This window comes from Callospermophilus lateralis, chromosome 13 (assembly GCF_048772815.1).
Source record: "Callospermophilus lateralis isolate mCalLat2 chromosome 13, mCalLat2.hap1, whole genome shotgun sequence".
Taxonomy (NCBI): domain Eukaryota; kingdom Metazoa; phylum Chordata; class Mammalia; order Rodentia; family Sciuridae; genus Callospermophilus; species Callospermophilus lateralis.
In genome coordinates, this window is record NC_135317.1 from 65476644 (window position 1) to 65499417 (window position 22774).

A 22774-nucleotide genomic window follows, 5' to 3' on the forward strand; every position below is an offset into this window, starting at 1 on the left:
ATGGATACAAAGCCAAACTCTACAAGACCTTTAAAGAACTAATACCAATACTCTCCAATTTATTTCAGGAAATAGAAAAAGAAGGAGCACTTCCAAATTCATTCTATGAGGTCAATATCACCCTGATTTCAAATCCAGGCAAAGACATATCAAAGAATTAAAACTTTAGACCAATATCTCTAATGAACATAGATGCAAAAATTCTCAATAAAATTCTGGCAAATCGAATACAAAAACATATAAAAAATATTACATGCCACAATCAAGTGGGATTCATCCCAGGGATGTAAGGTTGGTTCAACATATGGAAATCTACAAATGTAATTCATCACATCAATAGACTTAAAGATAAGAATCATATGATCATCTCAATAGACACAGAAAAAACATGTGACAAAATACAGTACCCCTTTATGTTCAAAACACTAGAAAAATTAGGGATAACAGAAACCTATCTCAATATCATAACTTTGCTAAGCCACAGGCTAAGATAATTCTAAATGGAGAAAAATTGAAGGTATTCCCTCTAAAAAATGGAACAAGACATAATGGAGAAAAATTGAAGGCATTCCCTCTAAAAAATAGAACAAGACAGGGATGCCCTCTTTCACCACTTCTATTTAACATAGTTCTTGAAACACTAGCCTGAGCAATTAGACAAAATAAATGAAAGGGATACACATAGAAAAAGAAGAACTCAAATTGGCACTATTTGCTGATGATATGATTCTAAACCTAGAAGACCCTAAAAGCTCCACCAGAAAACTTCTAGAACTAGTAAATGAATTCAGCAAGTAGCAGGATATAAAATCAACACCCCAAAATCAAAGGCATTTCTGTATATCAGTGACAAATCCTCAGAAAGGGAAATGAGGAAAACTGTCCCGTTTACAATAGGCTCAAAACAAATAAAATACTTGGGAACCAACCTAACAAAAGAGGTAAAAGATCTAGATAATGAAAATTACAGAACCCTAAAGAAAGAAGATGGAAAGATCTACCTTGCTCTTGAATAGGCAGAATTAATATTATCAAAATGACCTTACTTCCAAAAGCAATATAAATATTTAATGCAATTCCGTTTAAAATCCCAATGACATTCCTCATAGAAATAAAAAAAAATCATGAAATTCATCTGGAAAAATAAGAGACCCAGAATAGCTAAAAGCAATCCTTAGCAGGAAGAGTGAAGCAGGTGGCATCACTATACCAGACCTTAAACTATACTACAGAGCAACAGTAACAAAAACAGCATGGTATTGGCACCAAAACAGACTGGTAGACCAATGGTATAGAATAGGACAGAGAGACTAACCCACAAAATTACAATTACCTTATATTAGACAGAGATGCCAAAAACATGCATTGGAGAAAAGATAGCCTCTTCAACAAAACTGGAAATCCACATGAAACAAAATGAAATTAAACCCCTATCTCTCACCATGCACAAAACTCAGCTCAACATGGATCAAGGGCTTGGGAATAAAACCAGAGACCCTGTGTCTAACAGAAGAAAAAGTAGGCCTGATCTCCATCATGTGGGAATAGGCCCCAATTTCCTTAATAAGACTCCTTTGGCACAAAAATTCAAATCAAGAATCAATAAATGAATGGACTCAAACTAAAAAGTTTCTTCTCAGCAAAAGAAACAATCTGCAAAGTGAATAGAGAACCTACATTTTGGAAGCAAATCTTTACCCTTTACACATCAGATAGAGCACTAATCTGTAGGGTATATAAAGAACTCAAAAAGCTAAACACCAAAAATAAATAAATAAATAAATGGGCCAAGGAACTAAACAGACCCTTCTCAGAAAATGCTATACAATCAATCAACAAATATATGAAATAATGTTCATCATTGCTAGCAATCAGAGAAATGCAAATCAAAACTACTCTAAGATTTTATCATATTCCAGTCAAAATGGCAGTTCTTAGGAATATAAACAACAATAAGTGTTGGCGAGGATGGGGGGAAAAAGGTACACTCATATACTGCTGGTGGGAACTGCAAATTGGTGCAGTCAATTTCGGAAAGCTGTATGGAGATTTCTCGGAAATTTGGGAATGGAATCACCATTTGACCCAGCTATCCCTTTCCTGGGTCTATACCCAAAGGATTTAAAAACAGCATACTACAGGGACACAGCCACATCAATGTTTACAGCAACACAATTCACAATAGCTAAACTGTGGAACCAGCCTAGATGCCCTTCAATAGATGAATGGATAATAAAAATGTGGCATATATACACAATGGAAAATTTTACTCAGTAATAAAAGAGAGTAAAATCATGGCATTTGCAGGTAAATGGATGGAGTTAGAGAAGATAATGCTAAGTGAAGTTAACCAATCCAAAAAAACCCAAATGCTGAATCTACCTTGCTCTTGAATAGGCAGAATTAATATTATCAAAATGCCCTTACTTCCAAAAGCAATATAAAGATTTAATGCAATTCCGATTAAAATCCCAATGACATTCCTCATAGAAATAAAAAAAAAAATCGTGAAATTCATCTGGAAAAATAAGAGACCCAGAATAGCTGATATAAGAAGGCTGATTCATACTGGGATAGGGAGAGGGAACATTGGAGGAATAGACAAACTCTAGATAGGGCAGAGGAAGAAAGGGGGCATGGGATTAGAAATGATGGTGCAATGTGATGGTCATTATTATCCAAAGTACATGTATGAAGACATGAATTGGTGTGAACATACTTTGCATACACCAGAGATATGAAAGGTTGTGCTCTATATGTGTAGTAGGTATTATAATGCATTCTGCTGCCATATATAAATAAACAAAAAAGGAGAATAAAAAGAAGTAATGTATTCAACTCCACAGCTAATATTAATAAATGGCTGAGTCAGTACTCAAAACCAGAACAATCTGATTCCAAAGAATCATAGTTCTTCTCATAGTTCAACACTGTTCCAAAACTGAATCAATGATAAAGCAACATGTTTCTTTATCACCTCTTATACTATATTACCTACAGAGAACAAATACTAATCTACACGAAAAATGTCTGAATATGTTTAAGATGATTTCTATAGAAGTTGCAACTTGAGTAAATTATATTATCCATTAGATTTATTAATTTCGATTTACTATATAAACATGATCTACTATTGAGCATAATACTTACCACAACCACAAAGAAAAGGTAGACCAAAATTAATAAAACAACAGGAGAAAGTGTCAGGCCAACTCTACATATGACTTTCTTTGGAAAAGCTTGCTTAGGGTGATCACTGAATAAATGTTATTAAATGTTAAGACATGACAATAAAGGGGATTTGGCTTCATTTGTAACATGTAAGTAGTATCAATTTGGGTTTTTTGTTTGTTTTTTAGAGCATTATAGTTACACATAGTAAGCTGGGTTCATTTTTACAAAATCATACATTCACAGAATTCAATTTCAATCCCCATTCTCCTACCCTTTGCCACCTCTACCTCAGATTTTCTTTCCTCTACTCATCTTTCTTATATTTATTTACTTTTGATTGGTATTTTGTACATATAAAGGTGAAATTCTCTAGGGTACGTTTTAAAACACATATAGCATGATTTTCTACCCTCTTTCCTGTCCTTCTGCCCTCCTAACCCCTTTTTCTAAAAGTAGCATTAATTTGATGTATCATTTTTACAACAGGAATAAAAATCAAGAGAATTCTAAATTGGAATCTCAACCCATCAAGTCCAACAACATAAATCAGGAAATTCTGGAGGTTCAGAACTCAAAAGAAATGAGAAACTTGTTAATCTGGGTTAAACATAATGTTAAATATAATTAGCCATATTATACACATTACAAATAGGTATGTACTACCCTTAGATGGAAGCTGTATACATCAGCTTTTCATTACTGTGATAAAATCTATAAGATAAACAATTATAAGGAGGAAAGGTTTACTTTGGTTAATGGATTTAGAGGTTTCAACCCAGTCAGTTGGCTTTGTTGTTATTAGACCCTTGGCAAGACAATATCATGTAGGGAGCCCATGTGGGAGGAAACTGCTCACCTCCTGGCAGCAGGGAGACAAAGAAAGTGAGAAAAAAGGGGGCTGGAAACGTTTCGTTCTAGGGGCATAACCAATGACCTAACTTCTTCCAACTAAGCCCCACCACTTCCTAACTGCACTGGACCAGTCTTTTTACATGTAGGCCTCTGGGGAATATTTCAAATCCAAACTATAGCTTTGTGTTATTATCTAAGTATAGACTATAATAATCAAAATCAATCAACTGATGGGAGTTTTTCAGTGTTGTTGCAAGGCAGCAATGATTTCAATGACCTAAAACAATCAACAAGATAATATTTGTATTTACATGGACTCTGAAAAGTAAAACTGATTAAATGTAAGAATGTAAGAAAACCCATGTGATAAAAGAAATAAAATTGTGCTCCCCTTGACCTGGTTTTAATCAAGATCATACAGATGCAGTGAGTTTTGATGATGAAGACAACCTTTAAAAATGTTAATCTGTTTCGATTTCAAAATCTGAGGATATATTGGCAACTATTAAAAAGAATACTGAAAGAAAGAGGTTTGGAATTATTCATTGGTAACACGAAATAATTAAAGAGCTTAACAACTCATTCCATTTTGATGGAGGAAAATTCAATTAAAACCTAAATAAATTAATAAATAAACAAATAGTAAATCACACCTTATATTCAGCAACCAGAATTAGCTCATTTCATTGCTTTCCCTAAGAAGAATGTTCAATTTAATTTCACCTAAATTTGAAGTCTTAGCACTGGTTAATTCAACTGAATTACCTTTGTTTTTAAAATCTTTAATAAGTTATTTACAAGTGTACTTAGTAATCTACCTGTTGATTGATTAAAGTCTATTTGAAAATTCTTCCTGTAAAATGAAGTTCCTTCCTAAAAGGAACTCTTTTACATTAAAAAAAAAAGATATTCTGGTAGAAATCAACACAGATGAAATGTAGCCTTTTTTTTTTTAAATGATGCAAGACACTGGTCATAAAGGATTGAAAAATTTCCCTCTTAGACTGTAAAATAGTTCCAACAAAGAAGCTACAGATCAAGACTATATGAAAGACCCCATATCAACAGAAACTCAATTTTTCTCTGTTTCTCAAAGACCAATGCGATTAAACAACAACTGATTTCTCTAAAACCATTTTTGCCTTTCCCTGTATTAATTTGTTTATGTTAACCTTTTCTAAGACATTTCAATAAGTTTACTTGGGCTTCATTTGTGTTAACTATTTATGTAGTTTCCATATTTCTGTATAGTTTGCAGATTCAAATGGGTAATCTGTAAGATCTAAGTAAATCAGAAAACCATGTAGTAGGGCTGGGGTTGTGGCTCAGTGGTAGAGTGCTTGCCTAACCCGTGTGAAGCACTAGATTCAATTCTTAGCACCACATATAAATAAATGAATAAAATAAAGGTCCATCAATATCTAAAAAAAAATTGAAAAAAAAAACATGTAGTAGAATATCCTAGAGGTGAAAAAAAAAAGAAAATGCTGAAATTATACCACCTTTAATTATAGTCCAAGCACATATTAAAGTATTTAATTCTCTAAGAAAATTTAATTCTCTTTTTCTAAAAACTAAGTTTTTTGCTTCTGAAAAACATGCTTTGTCAATTTACTTTTTAATCCACTGAATTATTTTTGTCTTAATTTTCTGCCATTGGTTTTACCATGTATTCAACACATAAGTCCTTATTCAAAATGATTCTGTTTGGTGGTTTCTTTTCCAACTTGCTCTTCATACATATGGTTCATAGAACTGAGTAACAGGAAACATTAGTTTGATACGGAGTTTCCTCATTGTTTCCATTCTCTTAAGAATTGTTAATAAGTTAAAGTTTACTGAACTGCCCAAAATGCCAAATATAACATTCCAAGGAGACTTTTGACAAGTGCGCTCAATACATTTTAACAGTGAATTAGAAATTAGAAATATTTAGAATACATTCTGCAAGTTAATCTCTTAAAGCACATCCTTGCTATTTTATTACACAGTACCTAAATTAAAATCTAAATTTATAAACATAAATTGGCAGAGCTGTGAATTAATCTGGAAAATAGATACCAATGTCTTAATATCACAAATTAATTAAAAAGCTTAAATGAAGACATGTAAAAGTACTTCTTATACCATGAAATGCTAATTAAACAAAACTAAGTTCTATTTACTGAACAAAAGATTTCAAAGTAAATAGATTGCTCCCACCAAGGATCCTTGAGAAAAGCGTAATTTTAGGTCTAGGATACAGAAAGCACAAGGTTTTGTCCAGGACACCTTGTGCCAAAAACAATGAAGCCCTCAAAGAAAACCGGAGTCATGGGGGCTGGGGTTGTGGCTCAAGTGGTAGCATGCTCACCTGGCATGCGTGAGGCATTGGGTTTGATCCTCAGCACCACATAAAAATAAAATAAAGATATTGTGTCCATCTAAAAAACTAAAAAATAAATATGAAAAAAAAGAAAACTGGACTCATGCCCAGACCAGTTTACATGTGTGCCTACAGCCACATTTGCAAACTTAAGCATCAAAAAGCGTAGTGATTGTAATTGATTATAACATTAAATGAATAACGTCTCTATGTCCATTTTAAAGGTTTAGACTGACAAAAGGGCAAAGGAAGGAAGGTTCTCTTGCCAGCACTGGAGGTGACTTTAAAACCAACTCCTTACTCTGGAAAATAGTAATAGAAAGGAAAAGAAACATTAACTCCCATTTTTTGAAACTCTCATTCATTCCCTCACCAATGCTACTGATTCTCTTTACTTTTTTTCCAATAAATTAGAAAACGAAAAATTACCATTCTGTATCCTCCAAAGGCTCAAGTGTTTTAGCAAGGACCAATAATTGATGCTAAAAGTCAAAACGATGGATGGTGAAAGGGACACTTGCTCTTGTCAAGGTATTCATCCCAAGAAGTACTTATAACTGTTGGGGACACTTTGATTTATTGTTATCATTTTGACCAAGGGACAAAACAGCATCTGTAATATTGGACATTTTGATAATGTCTCCTGATATGCTGCAATATCCAGTATTTATATGAAATAATTATCCACACCTATAAAATAATTATGCCAAAAAAGTTTAATCTAAATTCCATCAAGGTTTTAGTCCTAATTTCCAGTTTACAAGTCCAAGTTAAAAGACACTATAGTGAAACTATGAGATAAATTTAAACCCTACATGCATTATTCATTCTTCAAGACAACTGGCTTTTTGCCTTAAAAAATCAGTCTTCTTAAAACTGAAAAGGACTGGTCTAGAATATACAAAAATAAGATAAAACCAATACAATGTGTGGGTGGACCTTGCCTAGAATCTGATTCTCACATTTATAAAAACCTTATGAATTGTGTAGTATGTGAATTATATTTCAATAAACTTTTATTTTTAAAAGGAGAGGATCTTTGGTAGGCATGTGGGTACTGCCTTCAATTAATTAGCCCAAACAAAACCTAAATGGAAAGACAGACAGATAGCTATGTAAAACAAAAAACAAACAAGGGTAAACAAACCTAGATAACAGAAATACAGGTATTCATACTACTACTCTTTCAAGATTTTGTTTAAAAATATTCATGAAGGGGCTGGGGATATGGCTCAAGCGGTAGCGCGCTCGCCTGGCATGCTGTGCGGCCTGGGTTCGATCCTCAGCACCACATAAAAACAAAGATGTTGTGTCCGCCGATAACTAAAAAATAAATATTAAAAATTCTCTCTAAAAAAAATTCATGAAGGAGCTAAATAAAGAGAATTCTAAAATTTGTACTAGGCATAAAATGATTTATTAAATACAAGATGCAGTTAATTTCAGTAAGTTTTAATTCCTCAATAAAGTCCTAGAAAAGCCAATTTTAAGAGTGAATTCAGAAAGAATTTTCTAAATTAGGATCATAAGTTTTGTTAATTCTGAAATTTCTTACTATAATAATCTTACATGTAACAGTTTTGAGAAATTAAGATTATAAAATGTTATCAAGCTCCATTATATTGTTCATAAAATGAAGGGGATAAGAGAACTAGGGAAAAAAAAAAAAAGGCAAAAACATCATACTGTAAGCTATCTCCCTTTACTACCCTAGTCCTGGCAAGTGACACTGTGGCTCCTATGGTGCTAGCCTACCTGGGTAAGAGTAGGGTCAGTTTTCTGTACTGATTCTCTTTACATTAAGTACCTCAGATCTTTCTAAGCAGCTGACACTAACGGCTACAACAGAATGTTGGAGTCTTATAGACTGAATCTGAATCCACAAAATACTATGGATGTAATGTGGGATAAGTGACTAACCATTTTAACTTTGGTTTGCTCTACTCTAAAATGGGACTTCTACTACCCTCTACAACTGATAATTATGCATCTTGATACAACTGATACTATGCATCTTGCATAGTATCTAGCACAAGGTAAACATTTAAAAGCGCCCTCCCAGCTCCTTTATCCATTGTCCTTCTTTGCTATTGTCCCAGATCATCCTGTTTCCTCAGAATCCCCAAATTAGGAAATCTGTTATTTTTTTATGATGCTCTACAAACTATTTATAAGGATGAGAATGCTCAAGTAGAATGAAAACATTCACTTTAAAACTACACTGACTTGATCAGTAAAATCTCACATGTAATATAGCTAATTTAACCATAGCCTGGAAATGGGGAACAAGAGAAAATGAGACAAATTTCTAGTTCCCCCAAATCTAGTTTCATTATTTTCTAAAAATTATACATTAATAGACCCAACACATGTAAAATGAGTAAGGACATTCCAAATCTAAATTTTTATTAAATTATTTTAGATCTTTTAGATTATCCAATAATTCAGATGAAAGTAGTAAGAGTTCACTTTAAAAATTGGTTTCCAACTTCAGAATTTATCTTTGTCTACAAATTGTTAGGTTAAAAAAATAAGCCCTAAATTTATGGAGCTTATTCTAGTGATATTCAATGCAAACTAATAGTAACTAAAAGCATTTACAAAGCACTGCCTACTACTAAAAAAATGATGGCTTTTAGCAAACAATATAATATTCTTTTGATTTTAAAAATTCACCATAGGTAAGAACATGCAGTATAAAACTCACTTGTGCAGGACTCTTTTTTTTTTTTTTTTTTTAAAGCCCTAACCCCACTAATGAAAATCCTACACAGGCAACTACTTGACAGCACTTCTTCATATAGGGCCAAAAAATGTACAGCACCATTATTAACTAAAGATTTTTTACAGAAGCTCCATACAGCTATTTCTTAGACTTCACTTACACCCTTATTTTTCCCATGTCAAATGCTGCATGTAGCACATTGCCAAAAATAAGTTCCCTTTGGTAAACTACTGTTCAAATCAGAAACTACTCCACAATAAAACTAAACAGCATATTTTTAAAAAGAAGTGAATAGAATGAGAAACTGACTTTAAACTGTTCCCATCAAGAACAATGTGTACAATCCTATTCATTCTCATTTCAAACTTGGGAGTCTCACTTTTGTCTAAACTTATCTATTTAGGCATTTTCAGTAAACAAACATTAAGCTGAATTATTTACAAAGTTAGGATTCCACACATTCCAGTTAGAGCAGTTTTTATGTGAGAGTAAAACACTGCTGCCCTGCAAAACAGGGGCAATTTAAGGACAGTAAGTATCTTGCTCTACCCCCTTCTCTGCCTTTGGCACTCATAAATGCGCAAGGAACCTATGTCCTGAAAAGTGTTGGGGGACACCTAAAGACAAGTATAAGTACAGTCTTTCCATTTCTAGGCTTCCAATTCTTTAGGAGAAAGATTTCAATGGATCTCAGAGAAATGCATGGTTTTAAAAATACACAGCAATTCAGAGTCTGGGTCATGAGACACTGAAAAGTTAATAAGGTATTTCAAAATAAGGTTAATAAGTTAATAAGGTGTTTCAAAAACCTTCCCACCACTAAGCCTTCACCTCTATGAAGAATTTAAAAGGCTACCATTTAAGAGAAATGTAGGAGAAACTGGGCACCTTAACTTACCCACATTTGGCATTTGAAGAGCTCATACACAAAATCAGAACAAATAAATAAATATCAAGCCTCTTCTATTCATTTTTTTTCCTAGGGATATTACAGAAATTTGTTGTCCTGTTTCTTATAGAAACTAGCTAGCATTTTCCCTTACAACAAAATTATTGTAGTAATTTCAGATAAATGAAAACCTTGAAGAAAGTCTGTAATTCAAGAGTTAGAGTAGCATATAGTAACTTCTTTCCTACCAGCAGCCAACATATTTTCCTTTGAGACTCAGATTTAAGATGCATCACATTTGCTTCTGTCTTGCCTTTATAGAAAGAGCATGAAATTCCATGAAATCTAACAGGAGTTTAGTCAGCTTTCAAAGAAAGTGAAAGGAATAATTTCAACTATGAAGGTCAAGGAAAAACACGAATGCCTCTATATTAATAAATTTTTGATTATTTTAATATACCGAGACAACAAATCCCTCTGAATAGGTGCATATTCTGAATAGGGGAACAAATATATTTATTTAATACTTAAGCTTCATTTAATGAAAATCTTTTTTAAACCAAATGTTAAGTTTTTGTTGCTTCCTTACTCAGTGTCCTAATACAACTTTTTTTTTTTTCAATTACTCAGGGTCAATATTAAGGTTATCAATCAATATGACTTGCCACATATTGGTATGGCTGCTGTGGCACTTATTTGGTTCATATGAGGGACTGATTACAGGTTCCAGGTAAGGGAATTTCCTTCAAGTAACTGAAAATTAATTCTCTAAGCCTAAAAACTTCTAAATTTAATTGTGGGGGGGGGGACTAAAATATACCATTCATCTCCCCTAACTTGGTAAACAGGCTAACTGTCCTTAAAGATGCAGGGATTCTACTGAAAAATACTCTTCAAGGTCTGACACCATCCATCCTTTTGTCTACTCCCTTGTGGCCATGTTGTTCTCCTACACTCTTTTCCCAACACTCTTGCTTTTAATCTGACCTTTATTGCCATCCTTTTCATTTCTGATCACAACCTGGAGCAGACATTGCCTCCAACTATGTACACTCTCAAACATACCCCATCTTTCTATTCTCAATTTTGGTGAAAGTGGTTACATATCTGAGTCTCTCAAATTATAAATCTCACAATCCCAATTCCTTCCTTTAATCCCTCAAGATCATATTAGTTCAAAATCAAGTCAATCTAGATCTCCAACATTCCTCTCCAATCCAACTCTTCTGTACACCATCAATCCCACTCCATTTCCTCAAAACCTTCATTCAGGTCTCCCTCCGGCTTTGAATATAGCAGTAGCCTCTTCTGAAACCATTTTTCCATGGTTTCAGCTCTTTCTTTTCCTCAAAAACAATTAAATCTTCAGCTTTCTTTTCCTTAAAAATAATGAAATCTAATCACAGCTCTTACCTAATGAAACTGGCCCCACAAGAAACCCTAAGAAATAAAGCACAGATTCTATAACAGAATATATAAAACACATAATCTGATTCCAGCATTTTTATTCTGAATATTTGTTTCCAATACCACTCATTAGCTAACACCCTATATATCCAACCTACATGGAAGAAGAAAGTTTAAAAAAAAAACACACCAAAAGTGGATTGAAAATATTTTAAAAAACAAAACTGCATCTGTACCTAACATGTATAAACATTTTTTTATCATTATTCCCTGAGCGATGTATTATAACACGACTTACACAGCATTTACATTATGTTAGATATTATAAGTAATCTATGGGTTATTTAAAGTATACAGGAGGATATAAGTCATATTAAAATACTATGATATTATATATAATGAATTTGAGCATCCATGGATTTTTATATAAACAGGGATCCTGGAACCAATCCTCATAAATACTGAGGGACAGCTGTACAAAAAATAGAGAACCAGTAGGTTATTCCCCCTTCAACATGTTGTTTTCAAGGGATTTTAAAATCAAAAGTTATTTTCTGAAGCACACTACTCTTGTGAATCATACTTCCTATGAACATCCTCATGTCACAATTTTTCTACCTTTAAGACTTCTAACTTCAAGAAACTACTCAGAATACTTATTAAACAATTTTGCAAAGGGTTCCTCTTCTTGTTTTTAAATGAATTATTTGGAAGGCTGGTTCATTCTACAGAATCAAACTTTAAGCAAATTTCAACCTTTTGTCCAAAATTTCTATTTTGGGACTAGAAATCATTCTTAAGCTTTCTCACTCCAATTCAAATTACTCCTTTCCAGTATTCCCTTCCTCTAGTCCCATATCACATAAATATAAATAATATAGAATAATTCACTAATATATAACAAGATTTATTGTGAGATTATATAATGGTTAAGAAACAAAAAAATGAGAATTATTGAGAAGTACATATTGGGTAGTGATTTCACCAATGAATAACTTTCTCTTACACATAAGCATGGCAACACCAGATTTTTTTAAAAAAGGAAAAGGAAAAGAAAAATGTGATTGTTAAATTTGTGAACATAAAAGGCATAATGTTTATAGTTATTAAAGTCATATACATCTCCTGTACCAATTATCTAGTCTAATGTGATAAAGATAGCAGATCTACAATTGCTACCAATAAATAAAATATGTAAACAGCTAATTTTTACAAATGACGACTTACAAGAAGTATCCTAAGGCCCAGTTGAAGGCTTTCTTATTTATAAATATTAGCTATTATCTCTTCTGAAAGAAACCTTTTTGTTTTACCCAGCAGTACCTGACTCAGCTTTAAGAAATAAAGTAATTCATGACTTAAATTATCAGTTTCACATCTTTAAAAATACTTTTAAGTCAGCCAGTTATGGTGGTGCAAACCTGTAATCCCAGTGGCTCAGGAGGCCAAGGCAAGAGGATCTCAAGTTCAAAGCCAGCCTCAGCAACTTAGTGAGGCCCCAAGCAACTTAGTGACCCTGGTGCTAAATAAAATATAAATAGGGCTGGGGATATGGCTCAGTGATTAAGTGTCCCTGAGTTTAATCCCCAGGACCAAATAAATATAAATAAGTCTTCTAAAAGCCTTTCCCTAAAAGAGTTCTTTTAAAAAACTATACTACTTTTGAAGCTAAAGAAAACTTTCTAACATATGAGTTCCTAAGTACTTTACTCCACAAATAACCATTGTGTATATTAAAATCAGGAATAGATAAAAAAAAATCTAAGGGTAACAATGTTTAAGCCACCTAGACCAAATTAAAAATATCTTGATAAAAGTAATTCCAATTACAATAGCTACAAAAAGTAAAAAATACCTAGGAATAAGTTTAAATTTAACCAAGGAGCTAAATTCTAAAAAGCAAGGTTACAGAGTATACATGAAAAAAACTGAAGAGGATAGTCTCACACAACAGACAGACATTCATGTTTATGGATTGGAAGAATTTGTTAGAAATGTCTGTGCTATCCTGCTATCCAAAGATATTTACAGATTCACTACAATCTCTATCAAAATACCAACAACATTCTTTAAAGAAACAGAAAAGGCATCCTAAAAATGCCTTTTTGCATGTAACAAAAGATTTTAAAGAGTCAAAGCAATCCTGACCAGAAAAAACAAAGCTGGAGGTATTAAAATACCTGACTTCCAAACATACTACAAAGATAGAGTAGTATAGCATAGTTCTGGCATAAAAACACACACACAGATATATGGAACAAAAATATATCAGACATATGTCCACATATCTATAGTCAACCAATTCTTAGCTGAAGTGTCAAAAAAGTTCAGTCTATTTTTTGTTCTATTTAGATACATATGACATTTGAAAATATTTTGACATATTATACACACACACACACACACACACACACAAATACACATGGAGTATAACTTCCCATTCTTGTGGTTGTACATGACATACAATTACACTAGTTGTGTATTCATATATGGACACAGAAAAGTTACATCCAATTCACTCTACTTTACTGTCTTTCCCATTCCTATCCCAGTCCCACTTCCCTTCATTCTCCTTTGTCTAATCCAATGAACTTCTATTCCACCCCTTCCCCCTTATTGTATGTTAGTATCCACATATCAAAACATTTATTTGGTCTTTGTTTTTTGAGGATTGGCTTATTTCACTTAGCGTGATAGTTCCATCCACTTACCAGCAAATGCGGTAACTTCATTCTTCTTCGTGGTTGAGTAATATTCCATTGTGTTCATATATACCACATTTTCTTTATCCATTTATCTGTTGAAGGGCACCTAGGTTGGTTCCGTAGCTTAGCTACTGTGAATTGAGTTGCTATGAACATTGATGTGGCTGCATCACTATAGTATGCAGATTTTAAGTCCACTGGATATACAGAGGAATGGGATAGCTAGATCAAAAGGCGGTCCCAAGTTTCCCGAGGAATCTCCATACTGCTTTCCAGAGTGGCTGCACCAATTTGCAGTACCACAAGCAATGTATTAATTTACCTTCTTCCCCACATCCTCACTAACATTTATTGTTACTTGTATTCTTGATAACTGCCATTCTGACTGGAGTGAGATGAAATCTCAATATAGTCTTAATTTGCATTTCTCTAATTGTTAGATGTTGAAACATTTTTTCATGTTTGTTGATCATTTGTATTTCTTTTGTGAAGTCTGTTCGGTTCCACTGCCCATTTGTTTATTGGGGTGTTTGATTTTTTGGTGTTAAGTATTTTGAGTTCCTGGAAATCAATGCTCTATCTGAGATGCATGTGGCAAAGATTTTCACCCATTCTCTTGGCTCTTTCATCACATTCTTGATTGTTTCCTTTGCTGTGAAGAAGCTTTTTAGTTTGATGCCATTCCATTTATTCTTTTTGGGGTGAAGCAGGCTTGCTGGGGATTAAACCCAGAGCTTTGTGCAAGTGAGGCAAGCACTCTTCCAATTGGGCTATATCCCCAGCCCCATCCATTTATTGATTCTTGACTTTACTACTTCTGCTTTAAGGGTCTTGTTGAGAAATTCAGTTCCTAAGCCAACCTAAGAGTTGGGCCTATATTTTCTTCTAATACGTGCAGGGTCTCCATTCTAATGCCCAGGTCCTTGACCTACGTTGAGTTGAGTTTTGTGCAGGGTGAGAAATAAGGGTTTAATTTTATTTTGCTACATATGGATATCCAGTTTTTCCAGCACCATTTTTTGAAGAGGCTATCTTTTCTCCAATGTATGTTTACGGCACCTTTGAAAAGGAACATCTCTTCAATAATCTGTGCCAGGAAAACAAAATATCCATATGCAGAAGAAATGAAACTAAAACCCTATCTCTTTCCATATTCAAAATCAACTCAAAATGAATCAGATCTAAATGTAAGACCTGAAACTATGTAACTACTAAAAAAAATGCTAAATGTTTCAGGACATTGATCTGGGCAAAGATTTTTTGGATATGGCCTCAAAAGTACAAACAAGAACAAAAATTGATACATGGAATTATATCAAACTGAAAATCTTCTGCACTGGAAAGGAAACAACCAACAAAGTGAAGAGACTCCCCACAGAATGGGAAAAATATGTATATATATAAAAACTTTATCTTGATGAGGGGCTAACATCCAGAATACCTAAGGAACTCAGTAAGATAAAAATAATTGATTTAAAAATGGACAAATAGTCTATATGAACATACATTTCTCAAAAGTTACACAAATGGCCAAAATGTATATAAACTGCTCAATATCACTATTTCTCAGGGAAATACTAATCAAAATCAATGAGTCATTTCCCCACCTCTCCATTAGACCCCATTACAACGGCTATTTCAAAAAGAAAAAGAACAAATGATGGTGAGGATATGAAGAAAGAGGAAACCTCCATACACTTTTGGTAGAAATGAAAATTAGCCATCGGGGAAAATGGTGTGGAGATTCTTCAATAAAGTACACAGAGAACTACCATTATATCTCCAAATAAAGAGTACATTGCTGGGGGATGGGGGGGTCCAGTAGGTTCCAGACAGAATCCCCACCTTTGCCTTTCTCCCTTTTCTTCAACTACCTAAAGATCCCACCTATTTCAAGTAGCATTCATAGATTACAGATATATGCCCTAATGTTACTTTGAAATGCCCCCCATGGAGATAGGCATTTAATTTACATTTTATGGTCCATAGTATGACATAATCTAGACATCCTTATGTAGAATTTGTTCACTGTCAAGTTGACCTTGCTTACTTACTTACTTAGTATTAATTGAAAGACTTTAAAAGACATAAGGACAGCACCTAAACAAATAAGCACTAAGTATTTTTATATCAACAATCACTCTCATGACAATCTTTTTTCAGTTATTCAGATACCATCTCAAACATAACTTTTTTGAGTGTCTTTCCATAACTAAAAAATCAAAATGACAACAAATATTTTTAAAAGAAAGAAGTGTGCCAGGGCATTCATTAGTGGGGTGGGGTAGGTCACTCTTTTTTCTTTTATTTTTATTTATTTATTTATTTATTTTTAGTTGTAGACGGATTTTTATGTGGTCGAATCCAGTCAGTTCCTCATATGCACTAGGCAAATGCTCTACCATTGAGTCACAACCCCAGCCCCTAGGGTAGGTAGTTCTAAACCTAAGTTAAGAGCAAAGTCACTTTTGTTTCAATCTCAAGTAATTTTTTACCTTATTCCAAAATACTATGCCTGACATCACTGAAGTAGGAAAAAAGGTCAAGAACAAGAACAAATGATAGAATGAAAACGTAATAAACCATTAGAAAGGACACTTCATTTATTTTCATAATTCATAAAATAATTCCAAAGGAAAAGTAAATGCTTTCAGAAAAAGTTATTTTGACACCAACTGGAAAAAAAAGTTTTTACTTTCTGTTTTCCCACTATTTCTTTTCCATCCAATACTAAATCTTTTTCAAATCTTTACAATAATTCCCTACATATAGCATCCATGTGTTTATAAAATTACTTCTGACAGATACTTTATAAAGTAATAGCACTAATGAGAGCCATTTTACATAAGTATACAATTTAGGTCCTTTGATATCGAGAGATAAGAAACATTTAATCAAAATTAAGACCATACAAAAAGTCTTTCATAATGTCTATAATAATTTACTTTCCCACCAACTGGATGTAAGAGTTCCCCTTTCTCTGCATCCTCATCAGCATTTATTTTATATATTTTTGGTAAAAGGCATTCTAATAGTATAGTGCTCCTCAAAAAGCTACCATACAATTCAAGCAATCCCAGTACGGACTATATACCTATAGGAAATAAAATCAGTATGTTTGAAGAAAATACCTGCACTCCTATGTGTACTGCAACACTAGTCAAAACACCAGGATATGGAATCAATCTGAATGTTTATTAACAGATAAATGAATAAACAAAATATGGAATATTACTCAGCCATAAATAGAGTCAGCATGCAACTGTGATATTTGTATACACGTTTATAATAGCACAACTTGCAATACTCAAATTATGAATCCAGCCTCAGTGTTCTTAACAGATAAATGAATAAAGGAAATGTGGTATATACAATGGAGTTTTTTTCAGTCGGGAAGAACAAAAATATGTTATTTGCAGGAAAATGGATGAAACTTGACAGCATTACATTAAGTGGATAACCCAGATTCAGAAAGTCAAGAGTCTTACGTTTTCTCTCATATGTGGAAGCTGGATAGGAAATGGAGAGACGATAAGGAGAATCTCATGAAAATAGGAGGGAAACTGGTAGGAAAAAGGGAACCAAGGGAAGGAGGAGGGGAGAGGATGGGGAGAGGATGGGAGAGGTGACAGGGAATGAAATTGACCAAACGGTATATGCATGTACAAATACATGCTACAATGAAACCCACTATCGTGTATAATTCTAATATATTAGTAATCTTTTTAAATCCTGTCACTGGTTACAACATGGGTAGCCATGGAGTTATTTCACATAACTTCATGTCAAAGAAAAATAAACACACATGATCGCACTCATGAGGAATCTTAAAAAGTTGATTTCATAGAAGCTGAAAGTAGAGTGTACGTATCAGAGACTAGGGCAAATAAGAGGGATATGGGGAAAGATTGGTCAATAGGTACAACAGTACAGTTAGACAGGAGGTATAAATTCTAGTGTTCCATGGCACAATGATCTCAATTATAAATTTTTTCTTTAAAAGCAAAACGAGAGAGAGGACTCTGAATGTACTCACTAAAAATATGATAAAAGGTTTAAGGTGATAAACATGTAAATTACTGACTTCATCATAACCCAATGTACATGACTCAAAACATCACACTGAACCTCATGAACATGCATAATTATGTATTAATCAAAAAATGAAAAGCAAAAAATAAATTAGGAGAAATGACAACATTTAATCAAAGAACCTGAAAATACTTCAACCCTAGGCTGGCATAAAATTCCTAAATATTTTTCTTGCCAATGTCATCTGTTTTTCTAAAATACATACATGCAAAAACATTCATGACAGAAATTCTTATTCCGATTAAATAAAGTACATATTGGTGGCCATATAAATCAAGCCATCAAATATAGCTAAGTACTTTGCTTTAATTTTTTTTAAATTAACCTTCATGAGATCAAAGCATATTTCAGAACCTTTTATCTAGGAAATTAAAGGAGAACTACTAAGGTCCACAGGTCAAAGGGTTGGAAAAGCAAACTTTATCAAGCCAAATCATGGAAAACATTTATAATCTTAATCTCTGAATAGGATGGGAATTACCAAAGCTACCTCAATAGAAGGGACTTTCTATCATTATTTCCTACAACTCTGACTCTTCCTATTATAGAATTTATACACCATCATAATTAATCTGTGGATAAAAGTCACAAATTGAAGTTGTCATCCTCACCTAGGTTATACATTCTGAAGCAAAAATGGATTTCAGATAGAAGAGATGCAATCTCCATCTCTAACCAATTTACATGAATCTATTTCACTTCTGAGTTCAAGTGGCAGGGATGAGACCTATAAAAGGTAACTTCCATAAGGAGTAAATCTTCAAGAAGCTAAAGAATCCAAACTTTCAAACTGAGCCATATACATGTAAGAATTTTAATAATATCTAAAAGAAACTGATTCTATTGTGTCTATGTGTGTTTATCTGTTTTCCCATTTCTAACTTCTTTATTTAAAAACAAAAAAGTGATACAATCTTGTATAAATGTCTTACCTGTTTGGCTTTTGGGTTCTTCCCAGATGAACTTTTTTCATTTGTACTCCCATCCATTCCTCTTAGAACACTAATAAAATCTTTCTTGGAAACAGATGATATCAACTTAGTGCGCTTTCTAATAGAGCCTCCTGCTTCTTTAATCTTTTCATCAACATTCTTTTGATGTTTCTGAACAGCATTAAATAACTGCACCACACCCCTGAAGAATATAATTGTGACCAGAACAATGTAGTTAAATAACAATTATACTACAATACAAACTCTACGAAGAAGAAACAGTATATTTCACTGCCTAAAAAAATGGGGCAAGTACTTATTAGGCAATCAATGAAAAAATAAATAAATAAATGAATGGTTAAATACATCTGAAAAACGGACATACATTTCTGTTAACAAATATAAATTTCTAACTAGAGAATAAATATATATAAATTGTATAGGATTTTTATTTTTCACAGCTTTGGTTTTTTCTAAGTCAACTGTTGTACAATAAGAAACAAGTTATTTTTAAAACAAAAGCTTATTTCTCAAAACATATACAATAGGTGAAGGCATTTATGGTGGAATGAAAGAGCACAGTCTTTAAGCATGTGATTCTAAAAAAGACTTGCTGCATCATAATTTCATCTGTATATTAAAAACATACCTGTTTATTCAACTATATTATCTGCAACTCTTGTATTATAAAATGAATTTTAAATCCTATGTTTAGAGCTAGGAGCACAGCTCAGTGGTAAAGTGCTTGGGTAGAATATATGAGGCCCTGGGTACAATCCTCAGCACCTCCCAGCCCCCCAAAAATCCCACTTTTAAAGATATTTATTTTAAAAGTCTGAAAGTTCATTCAAAGATGAATTCTGAAGATTAAAAACAGTGTCCCATACAGAAGCACAATCCACATGTGATTATTGAGCATTTGAAAGATGACTGATCTGAACTGATGCACTGTGCAAATGTAAAATACATTCCAGAATTCTATGACTCAACATGAAAAAGAAATTCAAAATCTCATAAATAACCATTTTACACCAATTACACGTTGAAATATTTTTAATATACTGGGTTATATATTGAATATATTGGGTTATGTATTATTGTTTTACTTTTTATATATATTTTGTTTTACTTTTTTCAATAAGGCTGAGGAAAATTTTAAATTATACATGTGGTTCACATTATATTTCTACTGGACAGCAATGATTTAGACCATTAAGATCCATCCCAGTTCTGAAATTCTATGATCTATTCACTCTCTTTCAATAGTAATTCTTAGAAGAGGCAATCTGCCATGGGCTCAAGCATCCCTGCACTTTCTTGCAGAGTTTGTCAAGAGTGAAAGGCCCTGACTGCTCTTTACCCAGGACATTTCTCAGGGTTGTGTTTGAAGTAAATGACCTCGACAGTTGAAGTAATGTCCCTCCACATAAACAGCTAATTAATAATCATTATAAGAGCAATAGATTCCCTAGCACAGTGTTCCTCTCCTATAATGCAATGCAGTATATGTACAGGCAGCCATCTATGGCACCTGCACTGTCCCTGTAGGACAAAGGGAACAAGTGAGAATGTGAAGCTCTGGCTACTGCTTTTATCATGAGTAATGAAGTCTTTTGTCCCTGACCCAAAATTCTCTTGCATTTTACCAGCAGCTCAAAAATTTAATAGTCTAGCTGATAATCTTTAAAAAAAAAAAAAAAGAGTCAAAAGCCATCTCCTTCAGCAGGGTCATGACCTGGGTGAAACAAAAGAGGTGCTTGGTACAAATTTAAGGAAGCATTCACTCTCATAGGATGACCCTAATTTCTCTTAGTTCTTTATATTTATTCTTACATTTAATTCTCAGAAAAAAACTCTATACACTGGGTAAATTAGCCTCTTTTAACAGATATACTGAAGCAGTATGGTATGCCCAAGTACACAGAGCAAGTACAATTCAATAATGGAATTTGAACCTAACAGTATGGTCCTATCACCCATGCCCTAAATCACTAAACATAACCATTTCACTATATAACACCTCAATAGATCAAAATATGACCAGAAATAATGTGGGTAACTAAGATTTTAAAATAAATTCACTAAGTACATTCTTTAAGTACCAATCCAAATGTTATCTTCTCTGTGAAGCCTTCCCATCTAACCTAAACAATTGCCTATGAATGTTCCCAGCACACAGTACGTGCCTCTATTCTCAAAAAGACTATAAATTCTACATTTAAGAGGGTAAGGACCACCCACAGCCACCATATCCCATTTACCTTTGGACAGGGAGGTCACCAAATATTTGGTGCCAATTAAAAAAAAAAAAAAAAAAAAAAGAATAGCATGAAACTGCCATCATTTGCAATGTATTGTCCCATAAATATAATGCAAGATAACAAAAATGATTATCAAGTACCATAAATTTAGATAACCATCATAACAGAAATGCATTAAGAAGTTTTACTTCTTAATGTTGTACACCGTTCTCATGACTACAAAAACAAGATGATCTGAAATAGGTTCATACTAAATATACACTTAACACATTATATTCCTGCTTTTAAAAGATCTCCAAAGTCTTTGGTTGAATTTAGTGTTTAACAGGAGACTTAGATAAATATCACTTGGCTTGAGAAGGCAAAGCTTAAGAATCAAGTCTGATCAAAATTTAGTCTACTTATTTTTAAAGGGCAAAAACTCTGTCTTACCTTGTTGCAATTCTCTGAAGATTTCTCTCTGTTTCTTTGTCTCTGACGACATCTGGCTTTACTCTGCACATCATTTCCCACTCCCGCTTCTTATCAAGCTGTGTTATAAATATTGTTATGTGAAAGAATATTAAGCATTTTTGAAAGTGCAGCAAACTTTGATATGATATTCTGTGAAAGGACAAAGGTAATAAATCATGCTGGCTTAGGTTGTCATAGAGACTTTTAAAAACCACAAGTTTAGGGGTTCAGCTCAAAGAAACTGTGGTTAGCACTCAGCATGTCATGTGAGAGGCACAAAGTGAGTTTCTGTCAGGTTTCCTGACAGCAGGGGTCTGGAGCACTGCCAGTATGTTCAGCCAGGCAGTACAAGGTAGTGTGTAAAAGAGCCACATGCCTGATCTGCCATCAACAGATCATCAGAGGGAAGCGAAAGGAAGACTCCATACTAACTTCAAGTTTAAGCACTGTTTCTCTTTACTTTCAGAAAGTGAATTCTTTCACAGAATAAAAATGTATTTCAGCTTTTAAAAGAATATCATATTTACATAGATATTCATTTAGTGACTACTATTCTCTGTACAAAATAATTTAAATCTGTTTCTCCTCTTGCAGCACATTGACTAATATTCATGCCAGATATGGCCCATCAGTTACAAACTATAGCAATTTGATTCTCTGCTATTATGCAAAAATAGGAGAGGGGCTCAGAAGTAAGAAAGTCCTACACACAACATGATCTAGTTCAAAATGGTCTTTCAGTAGTATACTGGTCCCAGGATACTACTCAGGTCTCTTTCTCAGTCCAACATTTAACCAAAGAACAAATATGCTGGTAAGAACTAATCACCTAAAATCTACCAAGCATCAAAAGCATCCATATCAGTAATAAAGTGGAAAAAATATTTCCTTTTATTTCTCCCTTTATCTCTTATTTTAT

At 33.4% G+C, this 22774-nt stretch overlaps 1 protein-coding gene across 1 annotated transcript in view; it reads right to left on the reverse strand.

Moving 5' to 3' along the window:
- Positions 1–22774, reverse strand: part of Rrp15 (ribosomal RNA processing 15 homolog) — a 52205-nt gene that overhangs the window by 13924 nt on the left and 15507 nt on the right. Inside the window, exons 3-4 of the mRNA XM_076831871.1 lie at positions 21835–21932; positions 19142–19343 (exon numbers count right to left, since the gene is read on the reverse strand). Of these exons, the coding sequence (XP_076687986.1) occupies positions 19142–19343; positions 21835–21932 (300 nt within the window). The remainder of the gene's footprint in view (positions 1–19141; positions 19344–21834; positions 21933–22774) is intronic.